The sequence below is a fragment of the Aethalodelphis obliquidens genome, unplaced genomic scaffold (genome assembly GCF_003676395.1).
Source record: "Aethalodelphis obliquidens isolate GAN/ISIS:26980383/991018 unplaced genomic scaffold, ASM367639v1 scaffold9, whole genome shotgun sequence".
Classification (NCBI taxonomy): Eukaryota; Metazoa; Chordata; class Mammalia; order Artiodactyla; family Delphinidae; genus Aethalodelphis; species Aethalodelphis obliquidens.
The window spans coordinates 32,562,863-32,586,229 of record NW_020837953.1 but is presented as its reverse complement, the minus strand read 5'-3'; the positions used below and the strand labels follow the sequence as shown (position 1 = coordinate 32,586,229).

The window sequence follows — 23,367 nt, the reverse complement described above, 5'->3', positions numbered from 1 at the left end:
CACACACACACACACACACACACACACACACACACACACACACACACCCCTGAACTTATATTAGAGCTGGAGAGCCAAGAGCAAAAAGGGAGCCCCAAGCCCAGGTTACCTTCCATCAGCACCAGGATCACATCTCTCAGGATGGTCAAGGTTGTCCCCAGGACGAGGATGGAGAAGAGGAAGGTGCAGATGGGGTCTATAAACTTGTACTCTGGCTACAGGAAAAGGGCAAGGCAGAGCTGGGGCTCACCACCCAACACCTTAGCCTCCCTTCTCTGCTCCCACCCAGCATTAAGTCACGGAGAGGGGCTCTCTCTGCAGGGTGGGCATGAACCTCACCCTGACCCTGCCTCCCAGTTCTCTACCTTTTATTCTGTGTCCAAAAGGACAGGCAGGACAGACCACAGTTTAGGATAAGGCACTGCACCTTCCCACCCCTCCTTGCCCAAGGGGCTGAGACACGGATGGAGCTAAATGGAATCTTAGGCACCATCTGGTCCAACATCCCCATTTTATAGATGGGGAAACAGAGGCTCAATTAGAGCAAGGGACCCACTACACATCATGCGGCTGGCAAGGGGTGAACCAGGCTTCAAACCCAACCCTTGGCTCTTTCCACTACACCACACTGCCTCTATATGATGGGCAATGCCCAGGCAGCACACAGTCCTGGGTTTTAATCTGGCTTCACAACTTACCAGCTGGGTGACGCTGTGCAAGTCCCTGAGCCTTTCTGAGCTGCAGAAAACACCACCACCTCCCCTTCAGGGTTGTTATCAAGATCAGAAGTGCTAACACTTACTGGGTGTTGGATAAATGTTCCTTCCCTCTCCTACCCTTTTGCCCAGAGCTGGGAGGGAGCTAGAATCTGGAAATGATTCTAGCTCCAGATGATGTAGCCTCCCTTCCCCACCCGGCCCACTTCCCTGTGTCCCCAGCTCTAACCTTGAAGTATAAAATAAAGGCTGCCACTAAAACGCCCAAGCTCTGCAGAAAGTCTCCAACCACATGGATAAAGGCAGCTCGGACACTGGGGTTCTCCTGCTGCTGGCTGGTGTCGTGGCTGTGCTCAAGGCCATGGCTGTGTCCGTGGCCAGACTGGTGAAGAATCAATCCCATTCTACAGAAGTGGAGACAAGGCCAAGGGGCTCATTGAGGTAGCAGATAGAGGCTTCAAATCAGCCAGGTAGAGGCCCCCATCAGGACTGGCCTCCCCAGACTGCATGATCCCTTTGGCCACGTGAGGAGCCCAACCCACGTGGCCTTGGTTCAGAGTACCAACAGGAGAAGGGGCTCACTCCATCCAATGCCAGGCTGAATCTGGGCACAAAGATGCCCCAGTGCCAAGTCTCAGAGCAGGAAAGCCCCATAGAGGGGCCTTCACCATGTCACAGATGGTGAAGCTGAGGCCCAGAGAAGGAAGTGGCTTGCCCAAGGCCACTGAGCAAAGGTGAGAGAACCCAAAAGAGACCTCGGTGCTCTACACACCCTGCCTCTCACTGAGACCAATTTCAGGCACATCACCTTGAAAAAGGACTTGGATTCTGCCCCTAGGGACACCTGCTCCTGCAAGAACTAAACTCACCCCTCCCCATGACAGGTAAGAAGCCTCTCTGGTTATTCACTGACTTGTATGGGGGGGGAACTTGATGCTGCCCCAGGTTTACAGCTCCCGATGGCCTTGCCCTAGGCCTCAGGCAGGACCCAGGTGTTCCAGGTGCCAGAGCTCAGACCACTAGGGAAATTCTGATCCTGCGACCTATCCTGGAGTGCAGCACCTCCTCCTTCTAGCGAGGGCAGGCCTGTAGGTATGCATGTGAGAAGTGGGAGGGGGAAAGACTCACAGGGAACCCAGGCCACACTCACATGATGTTCACGACCACAGCACAGCCCGACGTGATCAGCATGGTCTCCTTCTCGAGCTCATAGTCCCCAGAGATCAGCCGTTCCACCGCCAGGTACACCAGTACCCCGGTCACGACCCAGATGGACAGCACAGAGATCAGGGCGCCCAGGATCTCTGAGGAAGAACCCGGCCCCCAATACCAATCTTAGCATGGGGCCCTAAGGCTAAGGAGCCCCCTCCTCGTCCCCACAAAGTCTGGGCCTGGGTCCGACTGGGCTCTGCTGGAGCTATGGCTGGTGTGGTTGCACCTTACCCCACCACTCATACATCTGGGAACATCTGAGCTAGAAGAAACTCAAGAAATCATCTGGGTCAACCCTTACTGTTGAAGCTGACTCATTAAAATATATACCCATTGCTCAGCTGGCAAACTAAGGCTTCTGAGGAACAGAGGCTGGGCCATCTGCCACCAAGAGGAAAATGACAATGCAGCGCAGAGATGAACTTCAAAAGGCTTTGCTGAACTTCCCCTCCCCCTAGAGCTGATCCATGGAGTTATGTGCAGAGTTAATGCACAGTCATTTATTCTTGAAGTCTGGCCACTTCATTTCTTAGGAAGGTGGACTCTCCTCCCCTGCAGGGTGGGAATTCCCAGAGGAACAGGGGACCAGGGCTAGCCCATCAGACTGGGAGCTCCCAAAGGACAGAAGCCAAGGTTAACATCCTCTTCCCCCACCCAAATCACCCTCCTGGCCTTACTCAGGGACCCAGTGCACCCACCTGAGAACCTGATCTTGACCTACCCCCTCTCCCAACTCCAACCCCATCCCAACCAGGGCCCTTACCAGCTCGATGCCAGCCGAAGTTCATGGTCTTGGTGGCTGGCCGGGAAGACATCCACAGGGAGAAGAGGCTGATGAGCATGCTGGCGAAGTCAGTGAGCAGGTGGGCTGCGTCTGTCATGATCGCCAAACTATGTGCCAGGTACCCACCTGCAGGGGCAGGGCCAAGAGGGTGGAGGGTTCTTATCAGTTCCCCAAGGAGCCAACTTCCCACAGTGTGTGTGCAGCAGGAAAACCATGAGCTCTGGAGAAAGACAATGGATTCCAGACCTCTGCACCATTAGCTGTGTCACCACGGGCAAGTGACTTACTTTCTCTGAGCCTCAACTTCTACCATCTGTGAAATGGGATTAGCAAAATCTACGTAGAGGGTGAACGTGAAAATTGAGTTCAAATTGGGCCTGTAGGGGAATTCCCTGGCGGTGCAGTAGTTAGGACTCCCCGCTTTCACTGCGTCCTCGGAATGGATTCAATCCCTGGTCGGGGAACTAAGATCCCACAAGCCGCATGGCATGGCCAAAAACAAAAAACAAAAAACAAAAATGGGCCTGGAAAGCATAGCAGGCACTCAGTAAATGCTCCTTCCTTCTAGGCACTCAGGTCTTCCCTGACCTACTAGTTGTGTGTGATCTTGGGCAAGCTCCTAAACCTTATGGTGCCTCAGTTTCATCATCTGTAAAATAAGGAGACTAACAGCACCCATATGCCAGTGCAAGGTTGTTGTGAGGATTACATGAGACAGTGTGCATATAAAATATGGAGCTCTTAGTATTAATACTACAGGAACATCCAGGAGAAAAGCCTTTTGGATCATCCAAACTACCCATGTGCCAATTTCATTTAATTAGCAAAAAAGTCCTTACCAACGACTTCCCCAATCATGAACAACAGGCAGAAGGCACAGGCCACACAGAGCTGGCGCCACGCCCTCTTCTTCTTGAGGTCGCAGTCACTGCCAGGACCCGTCTGGGCATGACAGTAATGGTTGCTCTTGGTAGCCAGCTCAACGGTCTGCAAGTCCAGGCCAGGTGAAGACAGAGGAATCCTGCCAGCCCCATCCTGCCACAGAGATCTGTAAGACCTGTCCAAGGAGGAAGGGTGAGGGGAGGCTCAGCTCTGAGATGGGAGCAAAGAAGGCTGACTCCAGTCTTACCTCTCTGCGGGGCCTGGTTGTTCCCATGTGCCCATTTGGAAGAAGAGCTTAAGGATACTCCAAGCTCGACAGATTCTGCGGAGTGACCAGAAGCCCCTCTTTGCAGGGGGTGCTGGGGAACAACCAGTTCAGGAGTCTTGGCTCGGCGTGTTCCCTCCTCCCCCATCCCTCCCAGGGCCTGGAGGAGGCAAAGACCTTGGGAACTGGCCAAAGGGCTGGGCCGGTCCAGCCGAGCGCGGAGAAGGAGGAGAGTTTACACTCAGGGAGAAGAGCAGATCTCCCCTTCTCACGGTCTGGGGACACCGGGCCTCCCAGGGCGGGGCTGCCCCCGGGCAAAGTGCTGGCCCCGGGGCAAGGCTCCAGGCACGCACTCCCCACTAACCCGTCAGGATCTGTGCTCAGCCACAAGAGGGGAGGGATGATCCCCGTGCCCAGGCTCCATTTCCCCTTTCCTTCCTTCACCTCATCCCACCCCTCCCGTGTGGTCCCAGTTCAAGCCGCCGTCCAAACCAACCACTGGCAGGATAGCAAATGAGGAGGTGGGTCTGATGCCACTCAAATTCCCGCCCCTCCCCAGGCTCTCGCCTTACCCGGCTCCAAGCCTGGCGTCTAACAGATGCTTCCTCTCGGTGGCCTCCATGCGGTCTCGCGCGCCCTGCCGTGTACTCCCTGGAAGTTGCGCGCGGGACGCTCCGCGGCGCGCACTCACCTGCCGGGAGGGCACTGCGCGCCTTTCCCGCCGCCCCGGCGCGTGAGCCCCTCGCCCGCCCGCTCTGCCGCGAGTTCGCTCCCGCCTGGCCGTGCCGAGACTGCCGAGGGGTCGTCCCGCTGTTGCTACCGCTGCTGCCCCCACTACGTCAGCCGTGGCGCCCCGCTCCCGCTGGCTTTACCCGGTCCCCGCTACCCCGTGTGAAGCGCGCGCGTCGTGTGCAAAAGCCCGCAGGGAAGGGGGAGGGGGCAGCTGGCGGCAAAGGGCCCCGGCATTGACCCCTAGAACCCCGTCCCCTGCGCCCCCGGGGCCCAAGGAGCCCACCTGGCCTGCGACACAAAGCCTAACCGCTCCCCTCCGCCCCCGCTCTGCTGCTTGGTGTTTCCGAGTTGGGACTAGTCCGCGCCGCCTTCCCCGGCTCGGCGCGGGGTGTGTCCCACCGAGAAGTTCTCGGGCCCCGCCTTGTAGAAATCCGCTGTGGGTCCCCTGAGAGCAGAAGTGTGGCTCCTAAACTCAGAATAAGGGCTCCGAGGCTGGGGTTGTGGCTTTGCCCTCAGGAAACCACTGATCGGTTTCCACTCTCAGGCTGCAGACGCCGAGACCCCCATGTTCTTCCACTCAGGCCAGGGGGCTCCTGCGGGCGGGGTATGCCTGCCCTCAGGCTGGGGCGGCAGCCCTCCTTAAGACTGGTTGGCACTGACTAATGCATCCTCGCCACTGAAGCAGCGCCGGTTCCTCCCGTCTTGCGCGCTCGGATTAGATCTGGGGTGGCCGTCTTTATCTCCACCGCTGCACAGAGCAGGGTCGCGCTTCAGCAGCAGTCGCCATCTAGACAGAGCTGACACCACTACCCACACCATCCTTTCTCCACTGCCCCGCAGCAGTTCCCAGGAGCCCCAGGACGGTGCCATGCGTAGTGTTCCGCCGGTGGAAGCCGGCCGGCCCTTCCTGACGGCTTGATGCCCCCATCCAGTTGAAGCTTCGCCGTCCCCCGGCGGTTGGGTGGGAGGAGGGGCAGGGGCCTCTGATAGGCCCTCTACCTAAAAAGAGCTTTGGGCTGGGGACCTCCCTGGCCAGTCACCCCATCATCAAGGGCCCTGGGGACCTTAGCTTGGCTATGGCCCTTCACAGAGACAAGAGACTAGGGTGTGAGCCCCTATCCCACACCCCTGGGGACAAGGAGGGGCTCCTTCAGTGTCTCCCCGACAGGAGTCATCTTGTTAGGAAACTAAGTGCAAGGAGCGAGGATGGCAGCGGCATGCCTGCCTAGATTGGGTCCCCACTGAGTACCTTTCCACCTGCTCTGGACTGAGTGTGGACAACTTTTACCGCAGGCTTCCTGGTTTTCCTGTATACTCTTAGAACCAGCAAGCTCAGTGTTACCTGGAGCAGGTGTTAGAATGCAGGTTCCAGGTCCCCGCATCAGACCAACTGAATCAGAATCTCTGGATGTAGACCCTAGGAATCGACATATTTACAAATTCTCAGGGGATTTTCCGCACAGTAAAGTCTGAGGACCTCTACATAAGCTTTTATCATCTCAGACATATACTCACCTGATCTCCCCACTAGATTTTAAGCTCTTTGAGAGCTGGGATGTATTTTATACTTCTATTACAATTTAGTTTAGCTCTGAGCACCTACTGAGCACTTAGTTAAAAGCCTGTGAATTGGATTGAAATAAAGAAGTACATAAATATAGAGCTGGTCACTTAGGTGAGAGTAAGTGAGGCAGGTGCAGCTCGCAGGGGTTTCTTGCTGGGCCATCTCAGTCGTGTTGTAGTTTCCAGCTGCCCTGTGCTCAGATTAATCTTATAATTTATTTGAGGGCAAAACATTTATGCTTTAAAAAAGTGTGTCATCTATGTCCCTCTCGTTCCCTTTAATGCAAAGCACATTGTAAATTCTCAATATGTGGCGATTTACAAATTGGATCCAGACACATATATTCATTTTATAAAAATTTTATGCCAAATTTCCCTTAAATTAATACTTTTCTAGGATGCATTTTAATTGATTTGCAAGAGTTTGACTAATTAGTTAAGACTTTGATATACTGAAAAACTGCTCCACTTGTATTCTATTCACAGATCCCCAGAAAGTCCTCTGCTCATGACCTAGCAAGTTGCAGACCTCAACAATTTTATTCTAAAGATGTAGATTCCCCTATAAAGAAAAAAAATGTTTCCTGCCATTCCAGTTCTACAAGGATCAAGCCATTAGCTACTACAGTCGGCCACTGAGGAGAATTCAGGATGGAGAAAAAATAAGAAGTATTCTGGGCTTTGGATATACTGGCCCCTAGGTAGTTAAGATGCACATGTAATGAAAATTTTTAATGATGCCAGATTCTTGCATCTTCCCTTACATAGAAAAGCACTAAAATCATTAACTTGAGATGTCTGTTTTTTGTGATTAGCAGACAACATATTTTTCTCAGCAAAAAAAATTCATATATATCCTGGTTCCTCCCTTACCTCTTCGGAGCAGCTGCTTAGTAAGGACCCCAAATAAAACATAACTCACAACTTTTGTGTTGTGCATTTTTATCTTGGTCAACACCTACATTCCACAATGAATCTGATTCTGTAGGTCTGGGGAGGGGGTCTGGGAACCTATATTGTTTAAACTTCTGAGTTGAATGCTATTGTGAAATTATTGTTCATTTTTTATGGTATAAATGCTTATGATTTTGAAAAGAACCTTTACCTAAAGTATTGAAGGATAAAAGGGCATGATATCTGGGATTTGCCTTAAAATAATCCCAGTGTGGGGAGGGAGTAATGATGGAGAAGAAACAAGTGTCTGTAACTGTTGAAACTGAGTGATGAGTATGGAGGGTATGTTCTAATATTCCCTCTACTTTTCCATAAGTTTGAAATTTCCCAGAATTAAAGGTTTAAGGGAAAATAACCCTCTGGTGATTCTAATGCAGCAGCCTATGGAACCGTATTCAAGGTTCATGGAATAACCCTCTGCAACCAGTTTCCTTACAGCATGATCTTAAAAGAAACTTGTTGATCAAGAACCCTTCATACCACCCTTAAGTGTTCTGGGTGTTCTGGTTTGTGTGGCAAAGTAGAAATTCCCTTATCTGCAAAGAACGGGTATCTCCCTGGAATTCAAATTTCTGACTACAGAGCCTTGACTGCCCTCCCTCCTCCCTCTGATAAGTGACAAGATAGTGGATGGACATGCCTATCTCACATGTGATCAGTAACCCGGAGAAGAAATCTGGAGCCAGAATGTGGACAGGTTGTAATCCTGATTCTTGTGATTTCAAGGTGATGAAAGCTTCTAACTTTCCGGCCTCAAATTCCTTCAGTCTTCTATAGGAGGAAAATTTAGGACTATGAAGAAAAGCAAGTGTGTGATTGTTAAAAAAAGGATAGTGGTGGGACTTCCCTGGTGGTCCAGTAGAAAAACAGAAAAAAGGACAGTGGCTACCTCCAAGCAGGAGGAGGGAGACATGTGATGCGTTTCTTGGGTTTGATAAAGTTCTTTTCCTTTTTCTTTTTCTTTTTTGGCTGCACTGCGCAGCATGAGGGATATTAGTTCCCCAACCAGGGATCAAACCCGTGTCCCCTGCAGTGGAAGCGCGGAGTCTTAACCACTGGACTGCCAGGGAAGTCCCTATTATTATTATTATTTTTTAGTTGAAGTATAATTGGTTTACAGTGTTTAGGATGTACAGCAAAGTGATTCAGTTAAACATATAATGTTCCTTTTCTTGACCTGCTAAGTAACAGCATAGGATTTCACTATACAGTAGTTTATTTAACTCTAAAATTAGTTCTGTGCACTTGTGTGTATGTAATATGTTACACAATTTTTTTAAAAAAATTTAAGCTTCAGAATTTAAGGACTAGAAATGAAAACAAAATCTGATTACCTGAAATTCAAAGTTAAGGACTGAGTTAGCCTTGGAAAAACTCCCAGAAGTGAAAATGGACAGAGGTGTGAGGGTTTAAAACATTTTTGTAAAGTGAATTCCATAGAATGCTAGTTCTGGAGGATGTCATGTAAATGAATAAGTTGGGAAATGCTGGGTTATATAGTCAATCCACCAGGAAATATTAAGAGCTTTAAAGATCAGATGGTATTCCAAATACCGTGAACTCGATGGACCAGTGATTTGGCTAAAGTTAAACAGCTTTCATTATGGCAGGACTGCTCAGAGCCCTTAAGTTGCTACTGAGTTCTGAATGTCGAAAAGTTGGGATAGACTCTGCAGTGTTCCTCAGATTTCTAAATCCGAGGTGTCTCAGACCCAATTAACGCACCACCTCAGATTCGCTCAGCTGCACCTCTCTCCTAGCCCCTTGGCCCCTTGTTCATGGAGAGCCTGGATGCTACTTCAGCCGCGGTCATCGCCTCATCCGCTAGCACGGGTGGCTGTCTTGGCCTTCCCTGGAGTAAATCTGGGCTCCAGCAGAGCCTCCATGGCGACCACTGCGGCGGGGCAGCAGTAGCTCTAGCACCCCTGCCGTTAGCCCTGACAGGTTTTTGTTTTGGTTTTTTTTCTTTTTTGTAATGTGAGTGTCCGACTTGAGCTTTGACTGCCATCCATTTCAAAAGAGGCAACCACTTCAGGGCTACCTCTAATAAACACCTCGCCAGCCACAGCACTAGATAGAGAGCCAGGCCGTATCTCCCCACTGAGGCTCCTTTGTTTCGGAGATCTTAGTTCATTTTGCTAACTGACCATTTGAGCCATTCGCTTTTTTTCCACTTCCCACGCTTTAAATTCCCTCTCTTATGTTCTAAATTCACCAATAAAGAGTGAGCTTTTGAAACCCTAGGCCCCCACCCTAGACCCCAATAAAAGCGGAGCCCAGGCTCTTGCTCTCTCCCTCCCTCTCTCCACCTGTGAACTCACTGCGTGGCCCCAGGGATGCTATGTAATTTGCAGATCTTGTAAGTAATAAACCTTTATTTTTTCAGAATTTCCTGATGGTTAGTACTTAAGGGCATCTTGAAATCATAATAAGAACTACAAGGGCCAGTCTAACCGCAACATTGGTTGCTGATAGGCTGAGACTGACACAAAACACACACCCAACCCCACTGGCCCCCCGAGGCTCTGCTCCACCCACCACCTGCAGGGTCAGCTGACAGGTGCCTTCTAGCTTCCCCGGCAGCTGCCCAAAGGGCCAAGTGATGCAGTGGAAGAGCAAGGGCATTAACTCTCCGGGAGGCAAACTCCAGTCCTGGGAGATGGGAGGTGGAAGAAGCCAGCAGACAGGTCTCTCCCTTCTTCCCTCTGATGAACTGTTTGAGGCGGGTTGTTCTTTGTAACCTGCTAGAAGCATCTCACTTGGCTGAGCAAGCAGCCAGGGGTCTCCTGGTGGAGCTGTGGCCAGCTGGGTAACGCGATACTTTGTATTTGCTTCCCTCCTTTCCTGACTTGCTTCCACTTCCCTTCACTCTGGCTGCCCTAGGAACGTAGCTGAACTCAAGTGTTTACTCTTTGCCTCAGGCTCTGTTTTCTTGAGAGCCAGGAAATAAGGCATTGAACCCTTTTCTGGAGGGTCCTCTCAGGGCCAGTTTTCCACACAGTTCTCATTGGAAAATGCGGGTTTAAAGGACAACTTCTTCGGTGGGATAGAAACCTTGGCTTACCGTCACTGCCTTCTTCCTGCTGCACTCTTCCTATCAGGCCTTCTGTCCGTCTACCCTGAACTGTCCTCTGAAAAAAAGGCTGAATGAAACCCCAGCTCTTTTGGTAATAAAGGGAAGAAAGCGCTGTGCATTTATTAAAACAACATGTAACACGAACTCAGTCGCTGTCCCTTATGTCAGGAATAGACACTGAAATACAGTACCTTATCCTTTCCTAGGTCTGTGAGTGCTACGGAGCCCCTCCCACCAAGGAGAGGAAGTGGGTGGCTGTATCAACCTGGCTTCTTTCGCTTCTTTACAACAATCGTCCATCACACGATGACCAGGCATTATCATACAAAAGTTCCTTTACAAAAAGCACCAAATTGGCATACGTATACAAGTATATACAAAAATCACATTTTAAAAATGTACAAAATATTCCATTTTGCACCAACGTAGAAAAGTATCCAGTGTGGTTGTTTCAAGCACGTTTCCAACTCTGGTTCATGACGCTGGACACAGCGGTGAGGTCCTGCTCCTGGTTCCTGCTCTCTGAGCAGAGAGAAGACACACCTCCCCATTGCCCCTCCGGGGGCCCTGACCCCTCCCACCCTGGGCCTGTCACCAAGGTAGCTGGGCCCATCCCCACCCTCCCCAGTCTCTCTGCATCTAGACGGTCTCTCCCTCATCCATCTCCTTACTGGTGTCCTGAAAAAAAAGACGAAGAAACACAAGGTGAGATAGGGCCTCAGGAGGATCCAGGGCTTACCAGGATGCAGTGACAAAATTATCAGACTCCAATTCCTGCCTGGCCTCTTCCGTTTAAAATTGCAATAGAATTTAGCTGCCTAAATGCTATGGATTTCAGATCCAATGCAAAAGACTCTAGAAGGCTACTTTGTGTTTTTTAGCTGGATTGGAATTTAGTTCCAATAATAACTTGAATTGAAAAATAATAACATTAGCAAACATGACGTTTCTATGTGCCAGACACTGTGTTAAATGATTACCTAATTTAGTCCTGATTACAGTCTAATCTTTTGAGGTCAGTACTGGTATGCCCCCTTGCATAGATGAGTACGTCAAGATTCAGAAAAGCCGTGAACTGCCCAAGAACACACCGCTAGTCCGTGGTAAAGCTGTGATTCAGAACCCAGGCCCTTAACTGTACTCTGTCAGGTTGGGAAACTCAGATACCTATGGGGCCAGGTGACATGAATGGGTCAAGCAGGCAGGCTGACAGTGGTGGGGCTGGATGTCCCATCCAAAGGAGGCAACTGCTTCCCAGAGCCAGCTCTCTGAGACTAGGGAGAAGGGCAAGCCCAGCGTTGTTAGTTCTTTCCAAATTTTGACAGGGTGAAAATCCAAAGTCTTAGTTGAACTCTTCTTTTAAAAGAAAACAAAAACAAAACATCCTTTAAAAAAATCTACTAATTTAAAAAATGTTGACAACTAATTTCTAAAATTTTGAACATTGGGCCAAGCCTGCCTTGTGGGTGCTCTCTTTTGCCTCTGTTACGCTGTGTCACTTTTTGTTTAGGAAGGTCATTTAGATGTAAAATGGGAGCTTTTTATTATGAATAGTCTGGGGGAGTTCTCTAAGAGTAAAGGGAACACGACTTTACCTTAACAGGTTTAAAAGCCCTACAGGGAACAAGAAACATCACCCCACCGTCAAGCACAGCACTTTGCACTCAGTAGGGATCTCATGTTGTCACTGAATGAATGAACGAATGAAAGGAGGGAGACGGATTTCTCACCTTCTTCCCTCCCCTCTGTGGACTCTTCCTCTTCCTGATTTTCTTCTTCAATAAACTCCTCCTCTTCCTCACCTGTGTGTGACAAAGAACAATTGCATTAGGTTGGGGCTGGTGTCTCAGAGGAGAGGCTCAAAGGAGATCCAGGCTGGAGACAGCACCCGTTCCATAACCAGTCGGGGTCAAGCGGCCACGCGGTGACATCACTGGCCGAGGAGGTGATGGGCTTGTGTCCTCCTTCCCCAACCTCCTCCTTTCTTCCCACACCCTTCCAAGCGAGGGAGGCTCAAGACCTCCTTTTTCCAGTCGCAGCAGCAGCAGCACCTGTCACTTGATCTGCCTGCGACTGGAGGGACCTTTGGGGAAGCACACTGTGTACCGCTGCACATTTCTCAGACAGATCAACTTTACCTGGGGAAAATGGGACAAAAACGCCTTGATTCTCAGGGATCAGAATCCTTATTCTGAAGGAATCTGCTCAGCCTTTGAAATCTGCTTGCCTAGCGCTCCTTCTTCAGTTTTCCGCATTCCTTAGCCTACAGAGGCGTGGAAGTGGGGCGTGAAGCCCTTCTGGGGCCATCTGCTCCTTAGGTGTCTGAAACTGAGCTTCAGACAGTGACTGTGCCACAAGCTTTGTGCTCAGTCTCCCATCCTGGGGTATCGCCTTCAAGCTCTACTCACAGGGAACGTGTCCCTTCCCCACCCCCTCTCTCAAGCCACTTCCTTAAGCCTTTGGGGGCCCTGAGGGGTCACTACAGACTCAGAGCATTTGTCAAGAGTATCTGGGGAGAGGCTTGAAAGAGTTAATTCCTCCAAACTGACGATTGGGATCTGTGCATAACCCAGGGAACGGTTTTGTGGTGGTTTAACCATTATGACAATTAACTACTCATAGCAGCATTTGCTGAGAACTTACTATGTGCCATGTGCTTCCTTGTGCTAAGGACTGTACACGCACTGCCTCATAAAATCCCCAGAAGGCCCTCGGTGGAATCTGCGCGGGGTTACTTACTGGTATGTGGCCTCTGCAAGTCTCTCACCTTTCCTTGGTTTTATTGCCTCAGTTACAAAATGGAGATGACAAGAGAACTACCTCTTAAAGTTGTTGTATTAAACAACAAAATTCACGTCCAGGGCTCAGTGCCCCAGATATAGAAAGTGCTCGATAAATGGTAGCTGTGGGTACTCTCCCCATTTATCCATGAGGGCACGGAGGCTCAGGGAGATTACTGAAGGCAGTGCAGATAGTCACAATGTCGGACTGTTCACATAGTATGATCCACTCTTGAATATCTTCGCTTAGGGAGGGTGACAGTGGAGCAGATGCTCTACAGCAGTGGATACACCCGAGTCCGTTGACATCTCAGCTTTGGGATGCATTTTGTCCTTACCCAAGAATAGAGTATATTTGGGCTTCTGGGAACAGATTTAACACATCAGAGTCTGAAAGCTTGCAGGAGAGCAGATGCAGGAGGTGCCAAGAAGCTTTTCTCTTTCTCTTGCCAGCCCACTCACAGTTCTTCCCTGTTCCTGAACAACCTCTACCCCTCTTTCTTTCTCTCAGCAGATCACTGGAGCATCACCTCTCAGACAAATGCAACATTCAGCACAATTGTATCCGCCCTCTCTTTCTTCATCGCTAACTAGCTATCTTTCAACTGTGTAACCTTGAGCAAACTATCAAAATCTTTGTTCTCCATCTGGTTGCCTCATTTTCTCTTATAATTTTTCCTTTATTATTGTTATGGTTATATTGTTACAATTATTATATGTACGTTATGGAAGAGTAATCACAAACAGAAGCAAGGACAGAATATAGATGAATTAAGGTGCCTGAGCGTCCGCGATTATAGCAAGAAGCTGAAGCCAAGACTAGCTTTAGGCAATAACTAGTATATGTCCAGCATCTTACAAAGGCTTCTGAAGCAATATCTTATTTATTGCAACAGCATCATTCGGTGGTCATTGTCAGTAGGCCCATTTGTTACCTAAGTTTTTTTTTTTTTTAACATCTTTATTGGGGTATAATTGCTTTACAATGGTGTGTTAGTGTCTGCTTTATAACAAAGTGAATTAGTCATACATAAACATATGTTCCCATATGTCTTCCCTCTTGCGTCTCCCTCCCTCCCACCCTCCCTATCCCTGTTACCTAAGTTTAAAGTTAGGAAATGAAGCTCCTAACTTCAGAGGTGGAGGGAGACTCCAAAAGGCCACACGGATGAGAAGTGGTAGAATCGGATTTGACCTTAGGTCTGCCCGACTCCAGTTGCCAAGCTCTTTCTATTGCCCCAGGTTCCTCCCTAACGCAGAGCCATACATAATTAATTGAGCAACTATTATGTACCAGGCACTGTGGTGGGCTCTGGGCTCATCCAGAAGTTGGCTGTATGAATTTAACTGATATCTGGGCGTCTTTGCTAGTGTATCTGCCTCTATGTGGGGCTCAGTGGGAGGGAAGCTGATGTTGGGGGAAAATAGTCCCTTACCTGTCTCAAAGTCGATGGCCCTCAGGGTGTCTGCTATGTGCTCTAAGTCCAAAGTAAAGTAGTCCATGTTTTCAAAGCCCTGCTCTATCTTCCCCAGTTGGCAACCCTTGGACGCTTCCACAATGCTGTAGGGGAGAGAGAAAAAGGGGTGGGGTGGGAGCACAGTGAGATCTCTGGCCTCAGAGAAGGAAGGAGTTGTTTTAGCCCTAACTTATACCAGTGTGCCTGCTTGTGCCCACACGACTCCCCCTGGAGGATGGAGTATTTCCTCTCCAGTCACAAGCAGAACGGATGGTCCAAGAAAGCAGGGGTGCAAAGGCCAGGAAAGCTATCCTGGGGTGAGACCCTCCCAGCAGACCTAATGCAAAGGACGAGGCCCTCTGGACAGAAGTCAGAGGCCCTGAAGGGAGCTGGGGCCTTGGATCATAGTCCCGGAGAGACACTGACCTTCTGATGAGTTGCTTGGCACTCTGTGGGGGAAAAGAAAGAGCAAAGGGTTAGGACTGCGGAAAGGGTAGCCCCAGGAAATCAGCAAAACCAGTGACTGGGCTCTGCAGATGGGCACTTGGTGCCGTTCCCTAGCCCAGCTGTGACCCGCTCCTGAGTTTCAGCAGAACACAACTTGGATTTTCCCTCTGTCCATCGTCTGCACACATCTTGCTCATCATCCTAGAACCCTCCCGTTGTCCTGGCAGGAAGCTTGGATTCTAGGAGTATCAGTCTAAACCCTCTTAAACTCGGAAATCTTCAAGATGAGAATGATACCTAATCACCTTTTTATACCCAATGGATAGCACAAAGCCTGGCCCACAGTACGTGCTTAGGAAATTTTTATTGAACTTTACTCTTCCTTCACAAAATCTTATAGCTGATCTTTTTATGTCTCCCCCAAGAAGCTCTTCTAGGGTAGGGCTGTGTCTCGTTCATCTGTGTCTCCACCTCAGTGGCTGACCTCTGGCAGGTGCTCAATTAATCGTCTCTACGTGGACACTGTATTTTGCCGCTTGCAAAGCCATTTCACAAACATCCTTTTATATAATCCTCATAAAATCAGTTAAGAGGAAAGAAGGTAGGAACTGTTACATGCTCATTTACAGATGAGAGACTGAGGCTTGGAGAGCATTAAATGACTTGCCCAAGGGCACATTCTTTGGTGATCAGGGATGAAGCACGACTTGACCCTCAGACAGGGCAGTGGAGCTGAAGTGCCCACACCCTCCCGGTCCTGCTCACCGAGAGGAAGATGGCCCCGCCAGGCTCGTCCAGGGACTGGATGGCTGTCTCCACCAGCTTGCTGGACTTCTCCAGTTGCTGCCGGTATTGCTGGATGAGGGCCTCGTGGAAGCTGAGCTTCTCCTCCTGCTCTCGCGTGACCCGCTGCAGCAGCTCACTCTTCTTCTCGTCCAGGATGGCGTACAGCACGTCGAACTTCCGGCTCAGCTCTTCCTTCACCTGGTGACTGTTCTCCTGGGGACAGAAATCTTGGAGTCACATCCTGCAGGCCCTCCATCCTATCCCCAATGCTTCTTTCTTGGGATGGGTGTGCTGGGAATAAAAAGTCTGAAGCTGGGGGAGATTGACTGCACCCCCATTTCACAGAACACGAAATGAAGCCTTAGCAAGAAGAAAGCTTTTGCTAAGGTTCTCCAGCCACTTAGCACACCAGTAACATTTGGATGCTGGCGTCATGGAGAAAGCTACACCTTCCGTCAAAAGTAGAGACTCTGGGCTTCCCTAGTGGCGCAGTGGTTGAGAGTCCGCCTGCCGATGCAGGGGACGCGAGTTCGTGCCCCGGTCCGGGAAGATCCCACATGCCGCGGAGCGGCTGGGCCTGTGAGCCATGGCCGCTGAGCCTGCGCGTCCGGAGCCTGTGCTCCACAACGGGAGAGGCCACAACAGTGAGAGGCCCGCGTACCGCAAAAAAAAAAAAAAAAAGTAGAGACTCTAAGGTCAGATGGGATGATGTATGTGGGCCTCCCCTAGTTACAGTCTTCCTCCCATTTTAGGACCAAGACCAGATTTGGGAAGCTCTGCATCATTTGGTCATCTGAGAGGTGGAGAAGCTGCTCCTCCCCTAGTGGCCTCCACATTGAGGCTTCCTTCTGTCCAACACTGATGCTAATCTTCGTTTCCTTACCTATAAAGTAGGTATAATAATAGCATCTCATCAGACTGGGGGCTCTAGTATCCTCTGTCAGACCGGGAGCCCCACCCCGTTATCATGTTGTTATGTTATGTTGTTACGGGTAATAACAACATCCCTCTTCCTTCCTTTAAACCTATCCTTCACACAACTCTTTTGTCCACCAGAAATGTAATGATCCCTTTCCCCCATCTCATTTCCAGGTCGCCACAAGGGGAGATGGAAAATCATGGGTGCTTTTGCAGGGATAGAAAAGTTGCCTTCTGCCTCTACAGCCTTGCTACTCAAAGTGTAGTCCATGGACTAGCAACTTGGGCAAATCCTGGGAGCTTGTTAGAAAAGCAGAAGCTCATGCCTCATTCTAGACCTACTGAATCAGAACTTGAATTTTAACAAGATCCCAGGGTGGTTTGCATATGCACATTCAAGTTTGAGAAGCTTCAGTCTACAGCACACTGGAGAACTATGTTCTAAAAGCTACTAGTGCTGAATAAATGCTGGGAATTATTGGTGGGACACTGCCTGAAGTCAGGGACCTGGTCTGTCTTGCTCACCGCCACATCCTCAGCACCTCTGGCTGAGCCTGACACACAGCTGTCCTCAGGAAGCGTTTGTTGAATGGGTGGATGAATTGATTAGTCAGTCCCTCCCCCACCATCCCTGCTTGAACACCCCAGAGACGAAGCTGCACTGGGAGGCTTCGAACCCCTCACCTTGGTCTTCCCCTCACCTTGGTCACTCGACAGGAGTCCTCCAGCTGAGTGATGATGGTCTGAACACGGTCATTCCCTGCTACCAGCATGGAGATACAGTTATTCAGCTCAGTCTAGACGGGAGGAAGGGGTGGGGGATCAGGAGAAGAGAGACAAAAATAGTCTCAGGGCCTGCCCTCTGGGGCGTGGCAGCAAAACGGCACCCTCCCTCCCCTCTCTGCTAGAAAGAGCCTCTTTCTGAGGTACAGCTCAGCTCCAGAGCAGAAAATATCAGAGAGATACTGCATCCCTCATTTTACAGATGAGGCCCAGAGAGGGGAAATGAGCTGCCCAAACTACACAGCAATGTGCTGGCAAAGGAGGGGCTTGTTTCTAGGAATGGAGGGATCCATAAAAGAAAGAGGTTGGAGAGTTCTAGAAGAGAGAGATCAAGAGAAGAGTAGGAGGGGGGGAGGAAAGAGTATAGAAAGGGCAGCCATTGCTTACTGCATGTACAGCATGGCGGGGCTCCCACAGGCCCAGAGGCCCGGGGAGAGGACTCTCAGCTGCCTCCTGCTGCAGAGGGATCCAGGGAGAGGTGACCAGCACAGGAAGGGGTATCTGGGACCCAAACCACACTGGGTGGTAGAAGTCGTGGCCAGAGAGGGCCCTGGTGGCCTGGCCCTGGGACCTGCCCTCTCTCTTGGGGCCACACCCAGATGCTCTCAAGTGGCTCTAAGTATAACTCATGAGTTCAGCCACCTCCCCAGGGAAGGCAAGGGCTGCTGGCCCTGCGGGCAGGAAGTCCCTCCAGGGTGACTATTCCCGAAAGGCCAGCTCAGCAGATCTATAGGGATCAAATCCACATCCTGAATCATATGTTCAGCAGGCTCGGGCTGGGGGTGGAAGTAGCTCAGGTCAGCACCTTTTGTCCCTGGAAGACACTCTGCAGTGGGGCCACCTCGCAGGCCTTGTGGACCCCAAACACCTTGCACATGGAGCACGTGGGCACCTCACACGTGAGGCAGTAGATGTTGATTTTCTCATCTTCGTGCTCCTTGCACATGGGGTGGTTGCCTTTCTGCAGGGGCCGACTGAAGTGGAGAAGAGTCATAAGTCACGAGGTGGGAGTCTCGAGTCCCTGTCTCCTCCCCCAGCCCCAGGAGGCCACCCCAGCCCATGACCCAAGCTCTCAGTGGTGGGCTGTCCCAAACCCTTTTCTTTCCATCCTCTGAGGACCCAGGAGCAGGGAAGCCAATGACACCAAGACTAGGATTCAAAGTCCAGTGATGGAATTGGCCCTAGGCCTTGCCAGTACAGGACATGGGAAGGATTGCAGAATCCCAGAGTCATTTTGAGACATTTTCAAGAAGAGGAAACTGGGCCCCAGAAAGGTGAATTGACTTGCCCAAGGTCACCCAGCAAGTCAGGGCATGGGAGGCTAGAGTTCATTTGCTCTAATTATAGTCCCCATGCTCTTGGGTACAGCAGGCTGGGCTCTGAGCAAAGCAATTTATATTCATGGCCTCATTGAATTCTATATTTAATCCACCAGACTGTAGTCTCCATCAAAGCCGGGAAACTTGCCTAGTCCCTTCACCCCCTGAATCTGCAGTGTACAGTGCCTGGCATGGAGAAGGTGGTAATTAAATACAGGTAGAAAGAATAAATCCTTAAGCATGCCATGAAGGCGCCCCGAGGCTCTGAGACAGAGGCATTATGTGTGCCCCAAGTCACACAACTAGAACATGGGCAACGCAGGGCCATCCAATGGCCCAGCACAAGCCTTGATTTCCAGTCCGAGATTCTTTCCAGGATCCAGAATCGCTTCTTTCTGTTTCCCCCCAAACACACACTCTTAGGATGACTTTCTCCCTTTGTCTCTCTCTCTCCTTTTAGGGCCTCTGGCATGTTTTCTGTGTTTCTCTCAGGGTCACTTCCTCCCCGACATTCCATTTTTTGGGTCTAGGTCTTACTGCCCCAGCTAACTATACACTCATTTAGAGCCAAGAGCACATCTACACACCTCTGCTTTCCCAGCCCCTAACACAGCAGGCAGCTCAGAATGACTGTCCCCCATCATGTCGGTGCCTCCCCTCCAAAGAACCTTGCATGGCCGATCACACCCTGGGCATTTTTGTCCCCTCAGGGTCTTAAATAGGCCCCTTTCCAGACTTACCTTTTTGCATCTTTTAGCCCAGGGTCCCCCCATGCTGGCAGGACTCTCACTTTGCCACCTGTCTCTATCCCCTGGGAAGGGAGCTCTGGGGTGGCAGTAGGTGCAGAGGTGAGGCAAGATCCTGAGGGTCTGGTACTTGTGTCCTCTGTCATCCCAGTTGCCTATCCTCCCAGCCCCAGGCGCCAACATCGGGGTTCAAATCCAGATTGTTCTGCCACTTACTCATTGTGACCTTGGACAAATGATTTCACCTCTCTGAGCCTTGGTTTCATCCCAGAGCTACTGGGATCATGGCAGGAATTGTCTGTACTGAATGTGCAGTGCCTGGCACAGAGCAGACCCTCAATAACTATCATCATCATTCAACTCTGTGGAAAGGCCTTGACAACATGCTCTTCCTAGGTCGACACTGGGTGGGCTACTATTCTGGTGCAATATTGATTTTATTATTATTATTATCATGATCAACGATATCATTGCATTTTTGTAGTGTTGAACTCTAGCTACATAAGAGGCAGTAGCAGTTAAGAATGTTCGCTGGGCAGTCAGTCAGACAGGCTCCCTCTCAGCTTCACCACTTGCTAGCTGAGTGGCCTAGGACAAACCTTTCAGAGCCTCCATTTCCTCATCAGAAAATGAGGGTAAGAATGGTTTACAGGATTACTGTGAGAATTAAACAGGGATAATGCACGGAAAATACTTAGTGCAGTGCCTGCACACAGTAGCTGCTCAATAAATATTTGATATCTTTAACATTTCCCATCAAAATCCTACATGACAGTCACAATAACAAATCTTACTGTCCCTTTCTGGACACAGGGGAAACAGAGGCCCAAAGACTTACCCAGTATTCTACACTGCATGAGTAACAGAGTCAGAGTAGCAAACACAGTTCTCAGGTCAGAGCTTTCTCAGGCGAGGACTGGTCTGTCACCTTTTTGGGGGGCCAGACACTGCCTGTAGGCAGGCACTTGGTGAAGGTTTGGGACCACAAGGGCCATGAGGTCAGCAGCCTGGAAGTCTTGTCAGGATGTCCTGATTTGTAGAGATCTCCCTGGTAGCTGTGTCTCTCCCCAGTTTGAGGCCCAACACTGTACAACTTCGACCACGCACAACTTCTGCCTGAGAATGAGTGGCTATTTCACAAATAGGGAGACTTGGAGCTAGATGGACTGGGCCCAGTCCCAGCAATTTACTTGTCAGCTGGGAAACCTTGGGTAATTGACTTCACCTCTTTGAGCCTCAGCTTCCTCATCCATGAAACAGGGATGATGAAAGCCATGCTGACCCATAGGATTGTCATGAAGCAGCAGCAGGAAGCATTCCCAGTGTCTCGCGCTGGTGTTATCACTATAGAGAAACTGGCTGTGTTCTCACTGGGTGACTTCTCTGCTTATCAGGGCCACTTAGCTGGCTCCAGTGCCTCTCTCTCCCTCTTACATCTCATCTTTCCCCTGGTTTCTGTCTCAGTATCTTCCAGGAGGACAGCCTAACGTCTGGATCCCCTCCCATTCACTGGGTGACACAAAAAGCCAGGGCTGCGGGATAAGGTGAGCCTCCGTTCCTGCCTGGGGAAGAGGGAGCTGGCTCTCTGGATTGGCTAGCATAGCTCTTCCAGCTAGGGGACTGGATCCTGAGCAGATGAAGGAGGATGGGGCCTTGGAGAGCTGGGCTCAGAGGATGAGCTGGGGAGAGGGGATGGCCTCCCAGCTGCAGGGTGAACTGACCTGCAGCACTCCTGCTTGTAGATATCAATGATGTTCTCCACCAGCAGATTCCTCTGCAGGCCGTACACTCCATGACGGTCCATGATCACTTCATGGCGGCAGGAGGGGCATCGGAAACGGCTTCCAGACATGGACACTGAGCCACCCCGGTTGGCCCAGTAGGGATTTGCAGCCTGCTGGTGACAAGGGCAGAGGTGAGGCCTGGGCTCCCTCCTCAACTCCTTCCCTTTCTGACCTCCGACTATCCTTCCCCCTGCTCACCCCAAGATGACTTAAAGCCCCCATCCTGAAATGAGAGAACCAGCCTCCTTACACAGGGAGCACCTGAGAAGTAACCAAGCAATCAACAGGTTTGGAGGTCAGCAGACCTAGGCTCAGGTCACAGTAATTCTCTGAATGACTTCAGGCGAGCAACTTTTTCTCTCCAAGCCTCAGTTTGCCCATTTATGAAATGGGCATATAATTAGAGCCAGCTCCTAGGGCTGCTACTTTAAAGAAAAAACAGTGAGAGATCATTCTGTAAAGTGCTTCTGGGGAACTTCGAGGCCTGCCTCCCAACCAGGATGCACATCGCTCCCATTCTTTTCTTAGAGAGATGAAGTCCCTCCTGCACCACATTATAGAGGGAACAGCGTCAAAGGGGAAGATGCCTCTATGGCTCAGTACCTCTCAGCCACCCTCCTCCTAAAACTCTGGGCACCCTGCCACTTTGGAGCTGGCTCCAGCCCCCAGGGTCTGGTTTCTCTCCCCTCTCCGCCTGTCTCTCCCACTTATCACTTGAGGCTTTTGGAATCCTGATTGGAGAATCAAATGCGGTGCTCAGGACAGGGGTGGAGTAGCTACAGGCAGGGTGGGGAGGGGAAATGTACGTCATGGAGAAGGAATGGGGCAGCCAGAGCTGCTTCCCTACCCGCCTCGGCCCCTTCCAGAGGCCTCTGCAGGGGTTCACTTCAGAGGGGGGTAAAACAGCCCCAGTTTGGAAGGGTTCTGGGCTAAGAGAGAAGTTTTCTTTTAGTTTTCACTGCAGGAAAACTGAGTAGCTGCCTGAGGCCCCAGTTCTAGGCCATGCCCAGCACTGACCTGGAAGATGTCACAGGCACACTTCCGGCAGAGGTTGTGTTGACATGGCAAGATGACCACTGGCTTGGTAAACATCTCCAGGCAGATGGGGCAGATCAGCTGCTTCTCCAGGTTCTCCATGGGGTTCCCATCCTGGATCAGGCTTGACTTATAATCCATACTGTCAGGAGACGTGGGGACCCACCTGGCTCTCTCCTTCACCTGCCTCGCTCTAAGCAGATCTGGGGTCTTGCCTTTGTCACAGAATACCCGCCTGGAGCCTCTTTGCCTTCTTCTCCTGGAGCCCAAATTCTCCCTTGGTCTGTGGCCCCTCTGATATTTATAGCTGGACCCTGGTCACATGAGCCCCAGGAAGGGACCAGCTGAGAATTCCAACGCCAAGCGGCTGGCGAGGCTTGAGTTTCCTCCAGGCCCGAAAGACCAGCCTCTCAAATCACATGTAAGGATGAGCAATCGCTGTTCCCTTGGGACGGGGGTCGTAAACAAGAACAGCTTGTTCGTGGACAGGCTTGGGGCAGGACTGGGTACCCAGAGTTTCCTCCAAAAATTAGTCTCCTCCCACGGTAGGCTGGTATGGAGGGAGTGGGCCACTGGGATTTGTGGGGTTAATAGCCGGTGCCCTCTCACTGACCTAAATCAGGTCTGTCCCCAGATGAGGCCCATCCCCAGCACAGCATGTTGCTAAAGACCTTGGTCCCGCCCCATCCCCGCCCCCCACCCCACCCCCACCCCACACACTCAGGCTAGCCCATCCCTCCATCCTCCCACCACTAATTCCACTTTTTTTTTTTTTGGCCATACCACATGCGGGATCTTAGTTCCCAAACCAGGGATTGAACCCGTACCCCCTGCAGTGGAAGCATGAAGTCTTAACCACTGGACCGCCAGGAAAGTCCCTAATTCCACTTTAATACTGAAAGGGCTCCCTTGAGACAGAGCCTAGTTCCCTCATTTTATAGATTTTGACACTGAGGTCTAAGAAAGAAAGGACCTTATTCAAAGTCATTTGGAAAGTAAGTGGCAAAGCCAGGAATCTTATTCATTCATCAGACATTTTCTGAGTACTAACTATACATCAGGTACCAAGTGATAGATAAATGAGTAATCCTTTTCCCTGCCCTGAGATACTCACAGCCTAGGGAGGGA

The 23,367-nt window shown here is 50.5% G+C and overlaps 2 protein-coding genes and 1 long non-coding RNA gene across 7 annotated transcripts in view; 1 reads left to right on the top strand and 2 right to left on the bottom strand.

The window, feature by feature from the left end:
* Positions 1-4,997, bottom strand: part of SLC30A2 (solute carrier family 30 member 2) — a 28,750-nt gene extending 23,753 nt beyond the window's left edge. For 2 of the 5 annotated variants that reach the window (XR_003433377.1, XM_027109620.1), the window contains exons 1-6: positions 4,432-4,954; positions 3,552-3,769; positions 2,692-2,838; positions 1,867-2,020; positions 946-1,120; positions 110-215 (exon numbers count right to left, since the gene is read on the bottom strand). Coding sequence is in view for 4 of the 5 variants with exons in the window: in XM_027109620.1 (XP_026965421.1) it covers positions 110-215; positions 946-1,120; positions 1,867-2,020; positions 2,692-2,838; positions 3,552-3,769; positions 4,432-4,481 (850 nt within the window). In the remaining variant the exon portion in view is untranslated. Of the gene's footprint in view, positions 1-109; positions 216-945; positions 1,121-1,866; positions 2,021-2,691; positions 2,839-3,551; positions 3,770-4,431 lie in introns of all 5 variants that reach the window. The other 3 variants (XM_027109618.1, XM_027109619.1, XM_027109622.1) reach the window with 3 other exon arrangements.
* On the top strand, positions 4,132-7,078 carry LOC113622009 (uncharacterized). The gene is made up of 2 exons (XR_003433379.1): positions 4,132-4,380; positions 6,641-7,078. It is a non-coding gene; the product is annotated as an uncharacterized LOC113622009 (long non-coding RNA).
* A 4,237-nt stretch (positions 7,079-11,315) lies between these two features.
* TRIM63 (tripartite motif containing 63) lies at positions 11,316-22,429 on the bottom strand. The gene is made up of 9 exons (XM_027108285.1): positions 22,222-22,429; positions 21,142-21,317; positions 18,161-18,329; positions 17,274-17,369; positions 15,634-15,867; positions 14,848-14,870; positions 14,401-14,525; positions 11,904-11,986; positions 11,316-11,351 (listed from the first exon to the last, which is right to left on the bottom strand). The coding sequence occupies exons 1-9, from the start codon at positions 22,378-22,380 to the stop codon at positions 11,316-11,318; spliced, it is 1,101 nt and encodes a 366-aa protein (XP_026964086.1). The 5' UTR covers positions 22,381-22,429.
* Positions 22,430-23,367: the final 938 nt, after the last annotated feature.